General features: G+C 33.8%; 1 protein-coding gene across 1 annotated transcript; it reads right to left on the bottom strand.

The window, feature by feature from the left end:
- Positions 1 to 7,296: 7,296 nt before the first annotated feature.
- Positions 7,297 to 12,744, bottom strand: LOC147067066 (hatching enzyme 1.2-like). Its single transcript, XM_085954628.1, has 5 exons — positions 12,612 to 12,744; positions 11,628 to 11,728; positions 10,365 to 10,589; positions 8,165 to 8,363; positions 7,297 to 7,568 (listed from the first exon to the last, which is right to left on the bottom strand). Exons 1-5 carry the CDS (start codon positions 12,742 to 12,744, stop codon positions 7,297 to 7,299), a joined length of 930 nt encoding a protein of 309 aa, XP_085810754.1.
- Between the last annotated feature and the right edge of the window lie 6,334 nt (positions 12,745 to 19,078).

The raw sequence follows: 19,078 nt of genomic DNA, 5'->3' as shown, positions 1-19,078 counted from the left end.
TCGTGTCAAAGTTGTTTGTGTTAATAAATTTGCTCTGTGACTGATCCGACTCATATTTCACATTTATTTCATCAGGGCTGTCGAAGACATAAATCATAATATATATTTATAATTTTAAATTTTTATTTATAATATATATTATTTAAGTTTTGTGCATCTAATGCCGGGTCCACACTGGCAACAAGTTAATTTGCTGGCAACCTCGTTAGATTTTACGATAATTATTGTAAAATTTCTTAAGCAATTATGGTAAGTATCGTAAAATTTAATGAGGTTGCCAGCAACTTGTTGCCAGTGTGGAAATGGCTTAATATCCACTGTGGTTCACGTAGTGGCATGGACCTGGGGTTAGCTAATTCAGGAAGTCAACACCCATGATAGAATTTTTTCCAGTTTTGGTTGCATTATATTCCAAAACTCTTCTGTAAAAATCGTTTCCGAGTTTATAAATGGAAATTTCTCGGTATACATAGTAAACAAACCTACGAATAAAAAAAGACAAAAAGGAACATACTGATTCATCGCAGTAAAATTTGGTAATCAAATTCGCCATTTTGAAAAGCGACGATTTTGCGTAAACAAATATCACGTGGTCTGTACGTGTGCGGCAAACTTCGAATGTGTTTGTAATTTTGTGCAAAGTGCGAATGTAATGTTTTCAAATAATTGATATGGATTAATTATACCATCGTATTATTTTCTCGAAATCATAAACATACTATAATAGTATTTGAGTATCAACCTATGTTCAATTTGAATTGGGTTATAATAATAATATACCCGTATATATATCAATAGTATGTTTGCTACAAAATCCACCCAAGTTATCAGTACGTACTTGCACAGGTTTGATTAAAAACCATGATGAAATTAACATTTAAAAAATATGAATGCTTAATATTATTTTGACAGCCCTGTTTTCTGATCGGCTTCATGTCGCAGGTGTTCATAAAATAATAATAATTCTCCGCGCGGCAGAAATTATCAGTAATAATAATAATATTTCTTGAAATAAAATCTCCGATGATTAGTGATTTTTGCGAAAAGATCGATTTAAATTGACGTAGTTACGACGCCGAGGTCCTTTTTATACTAAATTATATTTGAACGGCGGGCTCTTCAGCGGGCCCTTAAGTTATTATCTTACAAAGTTCAATATGGAGCGCTGCGATTGTTTGACGTTTCGGTATCGAGCATTCAAATATATCAATAATTTTATATTATCATTGATGCAATGTGTCTCCAACACTGCCATCCATTCGCATTTACCCTGTCAAAATATCCCGAAAAAGGCACCCGCATCGGTATGGAAGGTCCGGTCAAAAGAGTCTCAGTCTCGAGAATTGAAATTTTTAACATTTCGGGAAATCCCGGATTTCGAGAATCTTTCCTCGGGATTCGGGATTTCTTTATTATCAAATATTAATTGAAATACATAACGATTTTCTATATGAAAAAAGTGGACAGAAAACATAAAACGTTCAAAGACTGATCGAGTCATTTAATACAATTAAGCCAACGTCGACTCAAAATATCTCGAGAATTCTTTTCTGGAAATCCCGAATCTCGAGATTGAGATTTTATCGGGAAATACCAACTCTAGGTATAGGTATTTACGGCTAGAAATTTGCCTCGCAGTCGATCTATTCATGTTTGCATGAATCAGCCCAATGATGATTCAGGCCTTATGGCCTTGGATCCTCTGAGGATGCCATGGTTTAGGCGGTATCAATATGTCTTTTCATAATATAAGATGATTCAGGAAAATTCACTTATACTACCTATGTAATCGCGAACAATGTTTCAGCTAATTGCTTTTGAAACATTGAAAATACCGTGAAAAAGGTGCCGGAACGCCGTTCCACCGTGTTACATTTAAAAAAATCCCTGCCTATTACCCATAATCAGTAGCGTACCCAGTAGCGTACCGTTTCAAAACATTGAAATTGAAAGCCAATAGATTAGACAAATAAAAACACGGCAAAAAAAATATTTGAAATTCTCCAGCACCCTCTAGAAAAATTTCTTAGATTTTAATTTCTAACACAAAAATTTCGAAACACTAATGTCGGGTTGTTTTAGAAACTCAATCTCTAATGGAAATGTCAAAAAATTCTCGGTGTCCATCCGAATTCCGGAGTGGTGTACACCGAGTGCAATAGACAAAAGTCCGATAAACGAGAAATTAGGCTGTGTTCTGTTGGGTAGGTTTGTGCACCTATAAGTTAAATGCAATAATACTTTTTTTTCCATTTTCAATTAATATTTTGGAACTTCACTATTAAAAAACCCAAAATCGACGATAAAAATTCGGCGAAAAGTACGACTACACCCACCACCATGGGCTGACAGGGCTATAGCCTGGGGGCCCGGGCTTAAGAGGGCCCTGCGTGGCGGCTCGTCTAATTGTGAGATAAACACACACCAGAAATTTGTTATATTATAAAAAAAAAATCACATGTGGCGCTATAGATACTACTTCATCAAAATTAACATAAAAAATATGAAGTATGATGAAAATAATATGATATACGTAACTACATGATAATAATTCACGTGTATCATTTTATATTACAATTATTTTTAGTGTTTCTAGAAAAATAAAAATGTTTATTTATCCAATATCGATGGGTCGAATGCAACTTGGCTACCACAAGAGGGGGTCGTGACCAGTGGTCTATAGTATGATAACGATCGATAATATGATATGAGGTCCGACAAATCAAGAATTCAAGGGAATTATTTAACAATATAGATAAATCCACGTAATACCATTTGGGAACACTACTGTAGAACATCACATTCCCCTAAACCCTGGTGATAGGTAAGGGGGCCCGCCAAACATTCATGATGTGGGGGCCATGCCCACCACAGTCGGTGGTGGTGTAAATTAAAAAAAAAAACATTTTTTCGGTGGAATTCAGCATAAATATTGTGGCTCTTGACCAGTGGTTCTAAACCGGTGCACCGCTGGCTTGTTGCATGTGCACCGCGAAAATAATGATAAAAGCAGAAAAATCCGCGAAATAGCGAAAACCGAAAAAGTCCTTCGTGAAATTATGAAAGCCGATGAAAGATCTAATGTGATTTCGATGTTGCCGAATCGATCGCACGCGTCTAAAATCTAAAATACTCGTATCATGGAGGAATTTGTATGGATGGTGCTCCGTCAATGTTAGGCTCATTTAAAGGATTTGTTACCCTCGCAAAGACAAGAAATCCTAACATTATATCTACGCACTGTTTTATTTACACAGGGAATCTATAGTTTCGAAAACATTACCTTATAAAACATTAACTGTCAAAAAATTCTCGGTGTCCACCCGAATTCCGGAGTGGTGTAGGTCATGGCTGAGGAGGGCTGATAAGGCTCTAGCCTGGGGGCCCAGGCTATGGGGGGCCCGGCGTGTCGGGTTGACCAGATAAACACACATAATAAATTAGCTTTAATAGTAAAAAAGTCGCCTGCGGCGCTAATATACTTCTTGGCCATGAACATTTTCAATTACTTATATAATTGTGCAATATATTTTTTGATTATTATGTGTCGATACTCGACAGCTCCATTATTAAAGTGGATGTATTCTCTTACTCTTAATTTGAACTAAAACACAATTTGAAAAACGTTAATGTAGTGTTTCACACTGCCTTTAATCTTAGCGGTAGGTAGGGGGCCCGCCAAGCCTAGCATGAGGGCCCGTTTCAGGATGTGGGGACCATGGTGTAGGTACACCGAGTGCAATAGACAACGAGAAATTAGGCTGTTTTACATTCTCCTCCTTGCCCCCCCCCCCAATATTAAATCCTGGGTGCGCCACTGCCCATAATAATATATTTGTGATAGTAAGTAAGTAATGTCTTTATAAAAAATAACAAATTTGGTAGGTAGCTTGTCATATTTTATGATTATTGTTTTCAAAATATTGTGGCATTTTTTGGTGGAGCATTTATTTGTTTGTAGTGGTGTCTTAAATTGATTATCATAGCATGTTAATTTTGGAAAAAATGTTTTTAGGGTATTTATAATCTATGGGCCAGACCATAGATAATATGTCGAGAATTCACATTATATTATCTATGATTCACACAGCGTTGCCATGTCTACTGAAATTTCAGTAGATCTACAGATATTTTTGGCAAAATACTGAATCTACTGATATTTTCTGAAATCTACTGATATTTCTTCATTTCACAAAATTCTCACCAGCCGGGAAAAAAACTAGCCATTTTTGAAAACTTGGAATCTGCGGCCTTATGAAAAATAGGGAACCTGCGGCCCGCGGAGAAATATTTTTCCTAAAAAAAACAAGCCGACCATGAAAATCTAGGAACCTGCGGCCCGCGACGAAATATTTTTCCTAAAAAAAATAAGCCGACCATGAAAATCTAGGAACCTGCGGCCCGCGACGAAATTATTTTGTCGAATCTACTGAATTTTTTTTACACATTCTACTGAAATTAAAAATTTTGACTTGGCAACACTGGATTCACATAACCATCACATAACCATGACATAACCTCAAAGTCCTCAAATTGTTGACACATTCTGAAAGTATATTAGTCTATGACATAATAATATGTTTATTTATTTATTCGGTTGACCTGCGGACTTTAATATTCTTTATTATAACTGTCGTGATACAATTTTATAACACAAACTCATCATGCCGTTCATGATAGGTAAAGCACCTATACGACGTACCATGCAATACCTAACAGCCGGTAAGCTAGTGTTCAAAGATAAAATTAAAGTCATGTCAGTAAATTACAATATCTTTGGGGAGCATCACGCCGAAGCCGAAGACTTTGTGTTCTGGTTAAGCCGCGTTGACACGGTCCAAGTACGATCCAAGTACACTTGGACCGAATGCCATCCAAGTGACAGCTTCATACTAATTATTCCTATCCAAGATAACTTGGATGAGTAGGACATGGTCCAAGTACCTTGGATAGGAATAATTAGTATGAAGATGTCTCATACGAGTGCACTTGGATGGTACTTGGTCCAAGTGTACTTGGACCGTGTCTTGGACTGCTTGTACCGCAGATTCAATACAAAAATCCAAATGTACAACTGTCTTTCAGAAACATGACACCTTCGCCATTTATAAAGTTTTATATGGACGATGGGAAACACATCTTAATTGATATAGACAGCCAAAAGAAGGAAGATGTTTTAGTGCATTTGATTAAAGTTGTAGGACAGTCTGAAAAGGTTTTAGCGGCAGAAAGTGTTCAGAAAGAGAAAAAGGATAATCCCGCCAATTTTGGAGTTGCTTGTGAAAGAGCCTGCATTAGTGTAATGGGATGGCAGGTTCCATGCAGCGGTGTTGTGACATTACCCAATTTCATATTCTTAAGGGAATTTGTACTGCCTTTCTCTTTGATTTTTCGAAAAGGACTCCATAAGGGGTGATCTGGAGAGGGGTGCGGGGCGGGTTACTTCTTGAAGCTTCGAAACCTTAACTGTATATTTTGGCTCGATGTCTCCCCGGTCGGAGTCCTTTCAAAGAAATTCTCGGTTTGGAGGCGCATGGAATGTGCGTTTGTTTTTGGCAGATATCGTTTTCGAAATATTGTTTTGTTAATATCTCTCAGGGGTTGCAAACTTGCAGGGCATATAGTGATTTTATGGGACGGTAGTCATTGTTTTATGTAAGGTTTCTGATATGGGATTGGCGACGTCTCTTCGCGAGGAGTTGTATTTGGTATCACTACTTATTTAAAACTCATATACTTCCCTATAAATCCATACATAATTACCTACTATTTCTGGAACTATCCATCCATAATGGATAGTTCCAGAAATCATTTTTTCAATTTCCGTTGTCATGATTATTGATTTGTAACTTATTATTTATACAATATCATGAGGAAAAATAATAAAATAACGATTCTGATAAATGTCCCTACAATCAATGTCATTAACCAATGATTTACAGGCGGTCCTCGACTTTCATACACAATTGATACCTGAAAGTATGTACGAATGTTGAATGTATGAAAGTAGAGCAATGTAAAAATAAAAGATCGAAAAGTGTATTTTAAATATTTTGGACAATGTGGAAATAAATTCATTTGCAACATCTTTATTTGCACTGGTAGCTTTTCCAGTGAATTTAATATCATGTAAAGAATACCTCAGTTTAAATTTGTCAAATTAGCCTTAGTACTTGCTTGAAATTCTATGTCTTTGAAGATATATTTCCACAGTTTTGAACACATTCATTATAATAATCTTGTTTTTCAAAATTATACATATCGTAGACCGGCTCATGCCGTAGGAACAGCTGATTGAAGCAAAAAATTCACCGCTGTCAGAACGCCTAATAATTTCCATCTTTGTCTCGATGGTGAGAAGTTTATAAGTGGTTAATTTCTTTTTGTCAATATCAACTGCAGTTTTTTCGGCAAGACGCCAACTGTGCTGAGTAGATGATATTGAGGTGACGATATCATGTTTTGTAAATTTATTGGACGATTTTGTGTAGAAAAAATTTAGCTTTTATTGATTCAATGTAAAATTCAAATTATAGCAGTGACTATAATTTTGTGATGCGATATCGAGATCTCAGCGATATAATATTATAGAAAACTCTTGTATATTACACGTCGTATGTGAATATAACCTAGACATAATATTCAATAGCGAAATAAATTTCATACCAGTTTTATTACCTTATCGTTAATTTCTTCTTTCGTATCCATTGCAATGTTTCATATAGTACTATTGAGTAGTTGGCACAATTTGCGGCGATTGTGTCTTTTTCCACATATTCTAGAATTTTTGAGGATCTTCTCACTTGAAATGTTGCTATTTTTTGTCACCGAATTACACGGTCCAGGAAATTATAGTATCTCGGTAAAAAATATAGTGCGCGTTGTCATCTGTTGAAAATGTATAGGATTTTTGTTTCTCACAAAACAAATAAAGGAGAATTCAAGAAATGTGTTTAAAAAATAGTCTCGCGACGAATGGTAAATTATCAAATACATTGCAAGATTTCGAAAATAAGGAAGGAAATTTATCAAATCCATACATTTGTATTAAAAAAAAAGAACGATCTGGGGATGTTTAGGCACACAATCACTCGCCAAAACGGAAAAAGCTGTAGGATAATAATAGTTTATTAGATGCTTCATATTCTCTTTGATGTTCCTAATTAATGGCGCCACACTTCATCTTAATATTTCTAAGAATGTATTTTATTATAACAAAGTAAAATCCTGGAACACATCTACTCGGTTATGTGAGGAATTAAATAGTGTACTCAAGAAAATATTTTAATTCATTTATCATATTCCTATCGTTCGACAAAGTGCGAAATATTTTTTTGACATGCGAGGATTTTTTAAACAGCCATATAATTCATTGATCTTCAAGCAGTCCGTCACACTGAGCTGATTTCTTTGTCCAATTCGAGCACCTTTAATTTTTGGAGTGAGTGTTGGCTTTCCCTTGGCGATGCTAAAGTAGTCTTTGCCATAGTGCATTATCGAATCAAAATCATATTCAAAGCTGTATGTAGTGTTCTCTAAACTTTGCTTGTCAAAGTTGGAACTGTAAGCTGAAACAAATAAATTTAAATAATTTCGTATAGGCTTGCAATATATAAAAAAATTGTGGTTTCTTGTAAGGATCACAGTAAGAAGTATCCATTTTGATAATGTTATTACTAAACATTACTGAACTCTGCCGTCTGTAGAAACCGATAACAGACAATTTTTAGAGTTATATCGAAATGAAATCGTAATTGGTGAGTCCACACCAAATATTATATGTGAATAATACCAATGCACCTGCAATGGCTTAGCGATAATTTTTTGGGTCTTCATTTTAAATTCTAGGTCTGGAAAATTCACATGTTATGTTTTAATTGTGTTTGGACCCAGAACATGGACGCAATAGGTTGAGCAAGTGACTAATGTCCTTGTAAAACAATTTTTTTTAAGAAACATCTTCGTGAGGCGGTCCAGATCTATAAAGGATAGTAGAAAAAATAAAATGTCAACTAAGGATTATTTTGATCTTTTCGAGAAACCAATGGATGATTTTACATAAAAATACGGGATTGCATGGCTTTCTGTCTGATTTTTTAAAAATTCTATTGCTGTTAGAATATAAACATGCAAAGATAAAAGAATAATTTGAATTGTTCTGTACCTGGAATAATATTTTCAACGTGTACTTTAACAAAGCGGTCTCTATCCTCTCGGGATTGCTCGTGGAAGATTCCAAGGGCATGCATCAGTTCGTGCATAGCGCGACCTTCAGTACCAAGACAATTTGACCCTCGTGCGTCAGGTGGCTGAAGCGATAATAGTTGTGGACCTCCAATTTTGCCAATAAATGACCAGCATCCCTGAAACCAAAAGATTATAATCTTATACTAATTTCATAAAAGACAATTGAATAATTCGTCATATTTATTATTGTATGTAAACGTGGATTATTCGTAATAATCCAGGTTTATGCGGGCTTTATTTTAATTTTTGAAACTAACCTATCTGCAATTTTATGTATTACATTTATGACTAACAAGTAGTAAGTATACACTATTTATCTCTATACTTACAGCCAGTGGCGGCCGGTGATTTTTTGGATTGTAATTTTTGAGGTTCCGCTGGAAACCTACCTTATTGAAAAATGAAATCAATTCGGCGTTATTTTTGATTTGACAAAACGTTATTGACATTTGGGAAATTACCTGTATATTTTATATTTTTAATAAAACATGTTGCCAATTACTTAAATCTTTATTGGATTTGTTTTAAGAAACGATTGCATCTCTTATAGTAGATAAATACCTCTTTCAACGTAAGCCATCTTATTCTATATAAGTACATTATCTTTAGCAATTTATACACTGTATGAATAATGATTATTATGAAACTGCACTTTGTGAAATGGTATTAAGATTTATTAGCTTATCACTAGAATTCATGAATTAATAATTTTCTATACCTATTATAAATAACCGATATCATGTCGCGTTCAGTCAACACACAGGATAATGAAATATTAATTTTCCAGAAATGCGGTAGGTACCAAAATTATTTTTATCTTCACTGATTTAATTTGCAGTACACATAAATCAAAATATCTTACCGACATTCTATTATATTTCTTACCCATTTTAAATTTAGAAAATAATGAATTCTATTGTATTTAGTTTAACAGGCATTTTACATACGAGATTGCTAAATATGATACTAAACATTATTTGAGCGTGAACAGAAGTCGCAGCGTCTATAATAACAAACCATAATTCAAATATGTAATTGCTCTCTACTCAGAACAATATGATGTCATTTTACCCGGTCGGCGCACAATATTCTGGAACTTGCGCATGGCATAAACGATTAGCACGGTTTAAGTTGTTTTATAATGGCTTTAGTTAATACTAAGCTTTGGGTTCATTTTAAGTAAACAAAATATATTGCCGGGGCGCGAACGATTTCAGTGAGGATGACGTATACGGTGCATAGTACCTGTATTATCGCCGATTAAGAATGTGGGCACATCGGTTTATGGTTTGCATTACAATAAGTGAGCGATAATATTAAAAACCTATGAAGAAAAAATTTGATTTACGATGTTGAACGATGTTTCATAGCAATGCAGGCAGTGCAGTGCACTTGTATGATGTTAGACCAGTCGCCGCGCCGCTGCTTACAGCCTACCTCTACTCTTTGCCACTGCAGTATAATATTATGTACAGACCTACAAACTTATCTAAAGAATGGATGGGGGAGCCACTGTCGAAAACTACCCAATTAAGACTCGCAACTGGACAGAATCTGACATTCGAATGACGTTTTCAAAATGGCGTCCATATGGTAGTTCGTGGTACCATTTTTGACTTTCTTTGACGTTCTTTAGATAAGTTTGTTGGACTGTACTTCTTATTAAGGCGCTTTTTTAGGAACTTATTAAATATTCTTTATATTCGTAAGTCTATTTCGGATTAGGGTTTTTTTGGACACTGATTAATGTTGTACTTGAATATTTTATGAATCCCATTATTAATGTGCTGAAAGGTAGGACAAAATAAAAAATTGAAATTATTTTGATAATACCCATCCCTTGTGTTTCTAATTAAACAAAATTAGTTTAAAAATTCTAACCAAGGACTAAATGTAGATCCATAAAAATACCTTAGTAGAATGGTGTCAGATTCTTCTGACAGTGTAGGTGACACATTTATGTGTCAAATGGCACTAATACTGTTTCAAAGTGATTTCGTCGTGGCCACAATGACAGAAGAATCTGTCCTCTACCTAGGGGGGTAAAAGTATACTATTCTTCAATGCACATAGACTAAATGAATAATGAAAGAACATTATAATGATTTTCTGAATACCTTTGGATATTTGATAGGCCATATAAGCAGATAGTCTTTATCTTTTCCATTCCACGGGGTGAATTTCACACAAGTCATGAAATTTAACATTCTTATTGCTTGGTATATAGTGACATAGTCGGCTGGATCATAGAGGCCGCTGATGTGATATGGTACCGTGCCATTTTTCCACAACTTTTCAGGAAAAACATCCCACCTTAAACCAACTCTCCAATAGTTATACATCTGCAATAAGATTAAATATAAATTTTAGTTTTTTAGTCTATAGAAGAAGTGATAATTCTATAAAAAAATTGATGTTATTGACATCTTGGTAACTCGTGTTGGGTTGATATTCCTAAACACAAAAATCTTTTCCTAAGTGCCTACAAGGGTTGTTAAGCTATTCTATCTGTTTTATACATCATGCATGGACCTCGATACAACAGACTAATAAATGTGGGTGATGAGTGTCCGTGGAAGCCGAAAGTCTTATATAAAAACACATACAAAATCCTGTTTATTCGTCTTCAGTTGATATATCCAAACACACCCGTTGTGGTGGCGTTAATGTTAGATCTCGACGCGCTTGCTTTCGGTAATCCTGCTTTGAAAAAAGAATCACGTTTTTGCATAATCAACTCTCTAAAATTATGAAAATGCATCTAATATAGTTGAATTTCGTTATCTGACGAATAGTAAATAAATGTTATTAGATTATCATTAGTAGAATATTGTTTACAAAGCAGTGGCGCTTGAATTTTAACATTATATAATATTAGCAGGATGTTTTTAACAATTTTTACATTTGACTGGATATGTTGTCCGTTATATCTGAAGTCTATTTTACCACGTTTTTATTAACTCATATTCTTGTTCGTCCAGTACACATTTTTTCTTGTGTGTTCAGTCCTAGCAACTAAATTATTAATATATACGTGCGTTACTATGGAAATCAATATGAAATATCAAAATGACACTTCAGTATTCTATATTTATTCAGTATTTCTATCAAGTACAAAAAAAGTATTTATTAATACATAGAATTGTCAAGTTTATATGATTCAACAGAAAATTTAAAAACGTATATAAAAAGTTCTTTTTATCTTGTAATTATTTTATAATGAAGTCCATTATATCGAGGTTCTACTGTATGTTACTAAACTTAATGAATAATATAATATCAAATCTTCCATCAGAAAATGTATGAAGATAATATTAATGTACTATGTTCTTAATTAGGGCAAATAACCGAAATGTAAGTGAGAAAAATGGCTCTCTTGCCTGATCATCCATTGCTATATCTCCTTGAAATAGTCCAGGTCTGACTTCAGGATCTTGAAATGAATCTTGCAATATTTGAACAGCTTCTTCATCTAGTTTTACTGAAAATTTATTTCGTTAATATCTTAATAATTGAAGGCACTCCGAATGACAAGTGGCACATATTCAGTTAAGTGTAGAACAATGATAAGTAGATTCTGTGAACGTTTTAATGTATGGAAATGGTTTATCCTTCACTCCTAGATGGTGCTGTAAGGTTTTGAAAACTGCGTAATCCAAGAACAAAGATGGCGGATGTTAGTGGTGCGAGTTTGTCATCTAGTGGCATAAATCAATTAAATAAAGGCAGAAAAAGGAAGATTCTATGAAGTATAGAAGTCAATGTTTTCTATATTTATAATATCAATAAATAAAAAATAAAGTCTTTACCTACCAGAGGCATCTAGCAGAAAAATACGAAGTTTGCAATTTGAGACATTTTTTTTGATAATTATAAATATGTAGGCATCTGAAAATATTAAAAAGAAAAATATTTTTTATTTTAAGTCAATGATAAATTTACGAATTTATTTTAAAAACATCGATTTTTATAAAAATATAAATGTGTATAACTTGAAATCCTTTTATTTATATCAAATCGAGCTTCAATATTGGGACCATACCTAGAACAGCATAGAAAACTTGATAAACTAAATTATTTATATGACCATAAAATATATGTAATAATAAGATGGGGTGGGGTCCTTTGACAAATTCACATTTTATAAAAAAAATTACAATTGTCAGTTTATCATTGACTTAAAATAAAAAATGTTTTTATTTTTAATGTTTTCAGATACCTACATATTATTTTATTAATTAATACAGTTGAAATTATTGTAAATTATCAAAAAAATGTCTCAAACTGCAAGCTTCGTATTTTTCCGCTAGGTACCTTTGGTAGGTAATGACATCGCCGACAGCGGTAGGTAATATACAGCTTACATTTTGTTGGAACTGGTAAGCTGACGACATTTGGCACTATCGGTGGGACAACTCTAGCCTGTAGCTGGCAACACAATAGTATCACAATTCCCGCCAAATATTTTGAACTCCAAGACACTAATTTGGTATCCATTGCTACGCAATGGAACGATTCTGTAAATAGCAAAATAATAAAACCTACAGACATTATTTTATAATATCAATGAACACCATTTTTTTTTAATAAAGAATTTATATCTTTCATAATATAATTAATATTTCCATAACTAATATCGCATATTCTTAGAATCATTTTTACAAATTAATTGTTTTTCAAAACGTCTTAGTTTTAAATTATAATTAATAGTATCTGCACGATATTTTTATAATATATACCACACAGCCTTCATTATTACACATAAGAAGTGTATTCATAATTTTATTATTAATGTTACCAATATAAGTAATTTACTTACGATTGTGATTTTTACCTACAGTCTTTATTATTAACTGATTAAACACATTATGACGATTGGTTTAAACTTCTACGATTTCTTACAAATAAACAATTCAATATCCACAGTTCAAAACAATGGGATTGTCATTTTTGAACGGTTGGAGTGCACTGAGATGGGCGACTTATTGCAAACTAATCGCGAAACAAGTAAACGGAATAAAGATTAAGAGGTAGCAGTACTGTAACTGTACATCGACCGATCATGTCGAACTAGTTTAACCACGCCGCAATTACATTTACACTGTGAATACTAATATCGATCGAGCATCCACAACACTACCGAAACAACTCAATATCTGTCATTTGAATTTGTAAATTAACATAATAATATATCATTCTAAACTATGCAAAAATATTACTTATGCATTGCGTAGGTTATAATTGTTGTTTCTCATTCAGTAGGTATGATTTTTGTGCTTTAAAATCGAGCACAATAAGTATGATAGTTAATTTGTCCATAAACATAATAATAATATTGAGCCCTGTCACGACTGACAGAGCTCTAGCCTGGGGCCCCGGCGTGGCGAGTCGACCTAGGCAGCGCTTGAAATGGTATGGAACACACCGGAGCGCTCGTTGGTCCGGTTCGTGAAATCCTCAAGACTTCCACTCTTTCGAGGAAATGTTAAAAATGGCGCTCCGGTTCGGGGAATATTTAAAAAACCTTGGCCTGCATTAATTTACATTTTTAATAGGGTTTAATAAGACTACTTGATATATCGCATTATTTCTACAAACAATAATAATATTTTGTGTTGTTTTTCTACAAAGTTTTTAGGCGATCTTAATATAACATAAATTCTGATTAATGAGAGTTTTATAGCATTCTATAGGATTTGGATGTAGTATTCCAGAATTCGCCTTCCGACATCTTTAATGTCTGTAGATATTGTATGACATTACTACTTATTGTACTAATTAAACGATCGTAAATAATACATTATTTATAAGTAAAAAGCAGTGACGTCCCTCAGTGGCACACAAACCATGCACTGCACACATATTTTACACATCAAGAAAACTATTTTTTTTCGCCTGCGGCGCTGAAAATCGTTGCCTGACCGAATATTTGGTGGTAGTGCAAATTATATATTTAAAGACTACGAAGTATTGCATTTTTTTCGTCGATGGAAGTTAGGTTGGTTAGTAGGTACCTACGTATTTAAAAAAAAGTTAATATTTTCCAGCACTCCGATTTATAAAGTTTTCTATTTCGAGCGAGCGCTGTACCTAGGGCGATTCAATTGTTCTAAAAGCGAGCCTGACTCCAACGTCATATCCTGTTTTCCTAACAGGTCCAATCTTGGCTAAACATGTTCACGACAAGTAAACATTCTCAATACTTATTGAATTTATGCCGTTTCTCATTGTTATTTATTATCTGAATATAACTATATCGATTATAATTACAGTTGTAATGAATACAAACCTACCTGCCTATTAAAAATGTGATTGGATTGTAGCACAGCGGAAAGATCAAACTCTGTCAAAACAATTGTATGTAAATTTTGACCGCGTTTTATTTGAGAATGATACAATTTACTATGTTAGCCATAAACGCGGAAGGATCGCAAACAAAAAAAACCTGTAAAGAGCGAGAAATACGTGGTAGCAATAAGCCAAGCGTCGAGATAAGCTAAGAGAGTTTTTTTTCATCAATTATTATTGGTTGTGTGAAGATGAAAACCAGTAACCCTAAGCAAAGTGCCGCCCTTAAACAGAACTAAAATGCCAACCCATTCCATTTTGATGTACCTACCTATCTATATAAATTCATTGCCTCCCAACTGTAATTTATTATTTCATACTGACTGTCTTCAACGGAGAAAGGAAATGTCAATATGTAAATTTCCGAAATTTATATCTACTAAAATTCAGAATAGGCATAATATAGCAGCCGAAAAATTATAGTAGGTATCTCAAAAATTGTGTTATTTATTGTCTTTCTTCCTTTAATTGCCACGAGCCATTGAAAGTTCCCCCTAAAAACTAATACATGTCCTGCCTACTCACACGGGACGTCATCGATGAATCCTAATGATAGTGAAACCAGTGACGTTCCGTGGGTGTAAACAGGCCATACGTTGCTTAGGGGTGGCAAATTCAAAATGGCGAAAATTAAGGAAGGAATAGTGAATAGGTACAACTTTTTATAATAAATTCCGCGAAGACGAGAATTTTCGGCGTGTTATGAACTACCGTTATTTTGCATTCCAATTATGTACATAGGTATGATTTAATTGTATTTGCAAATTAAAATATATTTTTTAATTTATAAAAAACAATTTCGTTATTGCTTGTAATTTGGTATGTCTACCTACCAATATAATTGCTTTAATTTTTATTAGTTGGGACATAAGTACATTAAAATGATTGAGACTCACTTGCCACGATAATACTAATAATTGCTCAACATTATTCATTTTCGACATAAATACTAAAACACAATACTTAGTGTAGACATGTATATTTTGGAAAACGAATTTTAAAACATTTTTCTGTCAGAATAGAGCCAATTCAATTTGAAGTATATTACATAATATATCCAACAACAGTGTAAAATATTTATATATTATAAAGTTTAATCACCGTTTAAAATAATAAGTATCATATTTCTGCATATTTATTGAGTTAATCTACTTTAAAATTTTAAAATGAACCATACGAACATTCAAGCTTTTATAAAGTGTTCTAGTAAATTATCTAAAATTATAAGAAAATGGTTCCCCGCTAATAACCTTATGGAGTCAGTTTGTCCATTGTTTTTTGCTGGAAAATTTTCTTCTATTTCTCCATATGACTATAAAATGATAGATAACGGCAAATCAAAAATAATTGTAAACAATATGTTACTTTTGTACACGCTCTTTGTATGCGCAGTATATGTATGGTGTATTACTATAGTAAGTGTCAGTGGAGAAACGATAATCGGTTTTTTTGATAAGTCAATCCTTCTGACGTTGTCTGAAAAGATGATGCTCTACATGTCGTTTGTTTGTACGATCTTTATGTATGCGGAGACCTATCTCAAAAAAGACGATGACGCCAATATTTGGACGTCTCTCACCGAAGCTGATCGTATGATTCGATTTCTAGACATTGAGAGAAACTACACAAAAAAGCGATTTACACTGACTATAATAGTTTCTGTGTTACACGCAGTGTTCATTTTCCACGTATTTATCAGCACGCAACTGTATATCTCGTGGAATAATATGCCATCGTTTGAGATGCAAGTCGTGATCTATCTTCCGACGTATTTGACGTCAGTGTCGACGCTTGTCTATGTACAAGTTGTCGATGTATGTTTATGTGGCTTCAAAGAGTTAAACAAGGAATTATCCAAAATGGTTGAATCACGAGCAAAAGGAAAGGACAATCGTTTTGAAAATCTGTCGAAAGAAATGATAAACAACACGACAGAGGAAAAGATTACAATCATGTTTAAGTTGTATGATTCGTTATGCGATTCCGTGGATCAGCTAAACGCATCATATTCAAAACGATGTTTGTTAATATTTGGAGGAGAGTTTTTGTCGATTGTTTTATATTTATTCCATTCGTTGAATACAGTAGTATGGTTTAATGAAGGAGAAAACTCAGACCAGTTGCTAATTTTTTTATACTTCACGATACACCAATGTTTAGCACACGCGTATCGGCTAGTGTCTACCATTATGCGATGTGATGACTGCCAAAATACGGTAATTAAATAAAAACAAGCCTTTAATATTATAATTTGATAAGCTGCAAGTTAATTACATACGGACACATTGACTAGGTACCAATAATTACACCGTCCGCAGTATGTGCATCTCCCTTTCCTGGGACTTACGGGCTCTGCTTTCCCCTAGGTACCGAGAAGCGCCTTTCTATAGTGCAATTGACGCAACGATTTGTCAGAAAAATTTAAAGGTGGTCTCCGAAGCGTCAAAACCAGTTACAAAGACATTAAATTTTAAAAAAATGCACATTTCTTACAAACTAAGTGTAAATATTACCCAAAGCAAAACAAAACTCCTGAATGTATAGTGCATTAGGCCTCTACGTCACTAAACGCACCCACTGCCTCTACCCCTCTTTCCATTTTGGGGCCCTATTCGCAGCATAATTTTGTCCCCATAAACAGAAAATGATAGTAATGATACGGAAACCGTATATCATACCTACTTATTATTTTTTAAACTACTGGTACCTACATATTATTATGATTATGCCTACTAGATATGTTAGTATTTGTTGTTGTGTTGAGTATTTTGCAAGCGCGACGACGATAAATGTAAGACATATTCCATGCATTTATAAAAATGCAAATATACCTAAATGGAACGACTATTTTTCCTTGACATTTTATGAACATGGGGCTAATTGCCAAGCGCGGGATGCTACCGGTAAATCCGCCCATGTAGTAGCTATGTCTTAGGTTATCGGCTCGTCTTAAAATCTCCTCATTGATATGATGGTGTGTGATCAGCCCAGGAATTCTTCCTGGTGCGTCGAGACGGCGGAATTACGACCACTCGAAAGCATTCAGTCTTCTGTCAAGTTATTAAAATTAAATGTTGTTTTCAGGCTGAAGAAACAGCAGTTCTGGTTAATAAACTGATGCTACAAGTGACGCGTACTTTTGATAAAAATAAAAGGAATCCAAATAACAATGAAAACATTTCCAAACAGGTATTAAAATTGATGGATATAAGATAGTTAGGTACTAGGTACACTGCACCAATTGGGTCAGCGAAAAAAATATCATTATTTTACATAAAATTCTAGAAATAAAACAAATGGTACCTACCTAAATGGTACGAATTATCCCATTTCATTATTCTACAAAGTGATAATCCCCTTTGAAATAAATTGTTTTTATATACTTTTTATATACTGATTTTTTTTTCTTTTATGTAATAGAAATAATACTTAAGTGTGATTTTAATTCTGCAGCTTCACCTATTTTCTACATACATTTTGTGTAAACCACTGAAATTTTCCGCAATGGGTTTCTTTACAATTGACAATACGCTGTTGTTTACGGTAAGATCATAATAATTATCTTATTATATTTTATAACTAACATAGACTAGGATGAGATTTAGATTTTATATTATAATCTGTTATTGTACCCAGTGACGTCCTGTGGGGGTAGGCAGATTGAGCGTCGATTGGGGGCGGCAGTTACTCGAAGGGCGGCAAATCGAGGATACTCATTTGGTATATATAGAAATAGCTACCTACCTAAACTTAATAATAACGAAAATATCTTTTCATTAAAAATTCAGCTCACTGGTTGGAAACAAATTGTATTAAATTAACATTAAAGTTTTAACAGGACTGTAGTTTTTTGTCAGGTTCGAGATGTCTAGTTTACTTCCGTTGCTCTTCAGTGTTCTTGGTGACCAGAAACGACACATACACGGATGATAAAAAATACTGTATAAAAAAATGGGGCGTCATTTTGGCTCTGTCCAGGGGCGGCATTTTGTCTAGGGACGTCATTGATTGTACCTACGTCAAGTTGCGTAATTTAATTTCAAGAATTATGCTATATCTAACTCATACAGCAGTACCAACCGTGAGAAAGTTGCACATGTACGTTATATAAATATTTTTTCATGTTGGTACATTTTATTAATATCTATGAGCAATGACCCAACGCCACATTCAGGGCGTAGGGTTCATATTTTCCACTCTCTAAACAAAAACGTGTATTTTCCATATACTGTTAGGTAGTAAAAAATATTTATTTAAAACATTATACGTAGTACCTACTTTTCTGCACTTATTTATATTTTATATTTTTAAATTACGTAATGTAATTACGTAAAAACTAGTCGGAAAATACTCGTTTGAGAAATTATCAAAAGGAAAATAGTTATATAATATGTAGGTACATCGAAATAAAGATATCGAAGAAATTTCTTCTGGACACGCTCTAAAACAAGCTTATAGAAATCCTCATAATGACTTCAGATAA

The sequence above is a fragment of the Rhyacophila brunnea genome, unplaced genomic scaffold (genome assembly GCF_057557595.1).
Source record: "Rhyacophila brunnea isolate RB1 unplaced genomic scaffold, BYU_Rbru_1.0 scaffold_4, whole genome shotgun sequence".
Taxonomy (NCBI): domain Eukaryota; kingdom Metazoa; phylum Arthropoda; class Insecta; order Trichoptera; family Rhyacophilidae; genus Rhyacophila; species Rhyacophila brunnea.
This window is presented reverse-complemented; position numbering and strand designations above follow the sequence as displayed.

What these genes read in the sequence shown, in the direction of transcription:
- LOC147067066 (XM_085954628.1), bottom strand. Translation starts at nt 12,744, where the DNA reads ATGGATACCAAATTAGTGTCTTGGAGTTCAAAATATTTGGCGGGAATT. An exon ending in GGCCTATCAAATATCCAAAG is followed by an intron (nt 8,364 to 10,364) that starts GTATTCAGAAAA and finishes TTTTGGTTTCAG; the next exon opens with GGATGCTGGTCATTTATTGG. An exon ending in CGTTGAAAATATTATTCCAG is followed by an intron (nt 7,569 to 8,164) that starts GTACAGAACAAT and finishes TATTTGTTTCAG; the next exon opens with CTTACAGTTCCAACTTTGAC.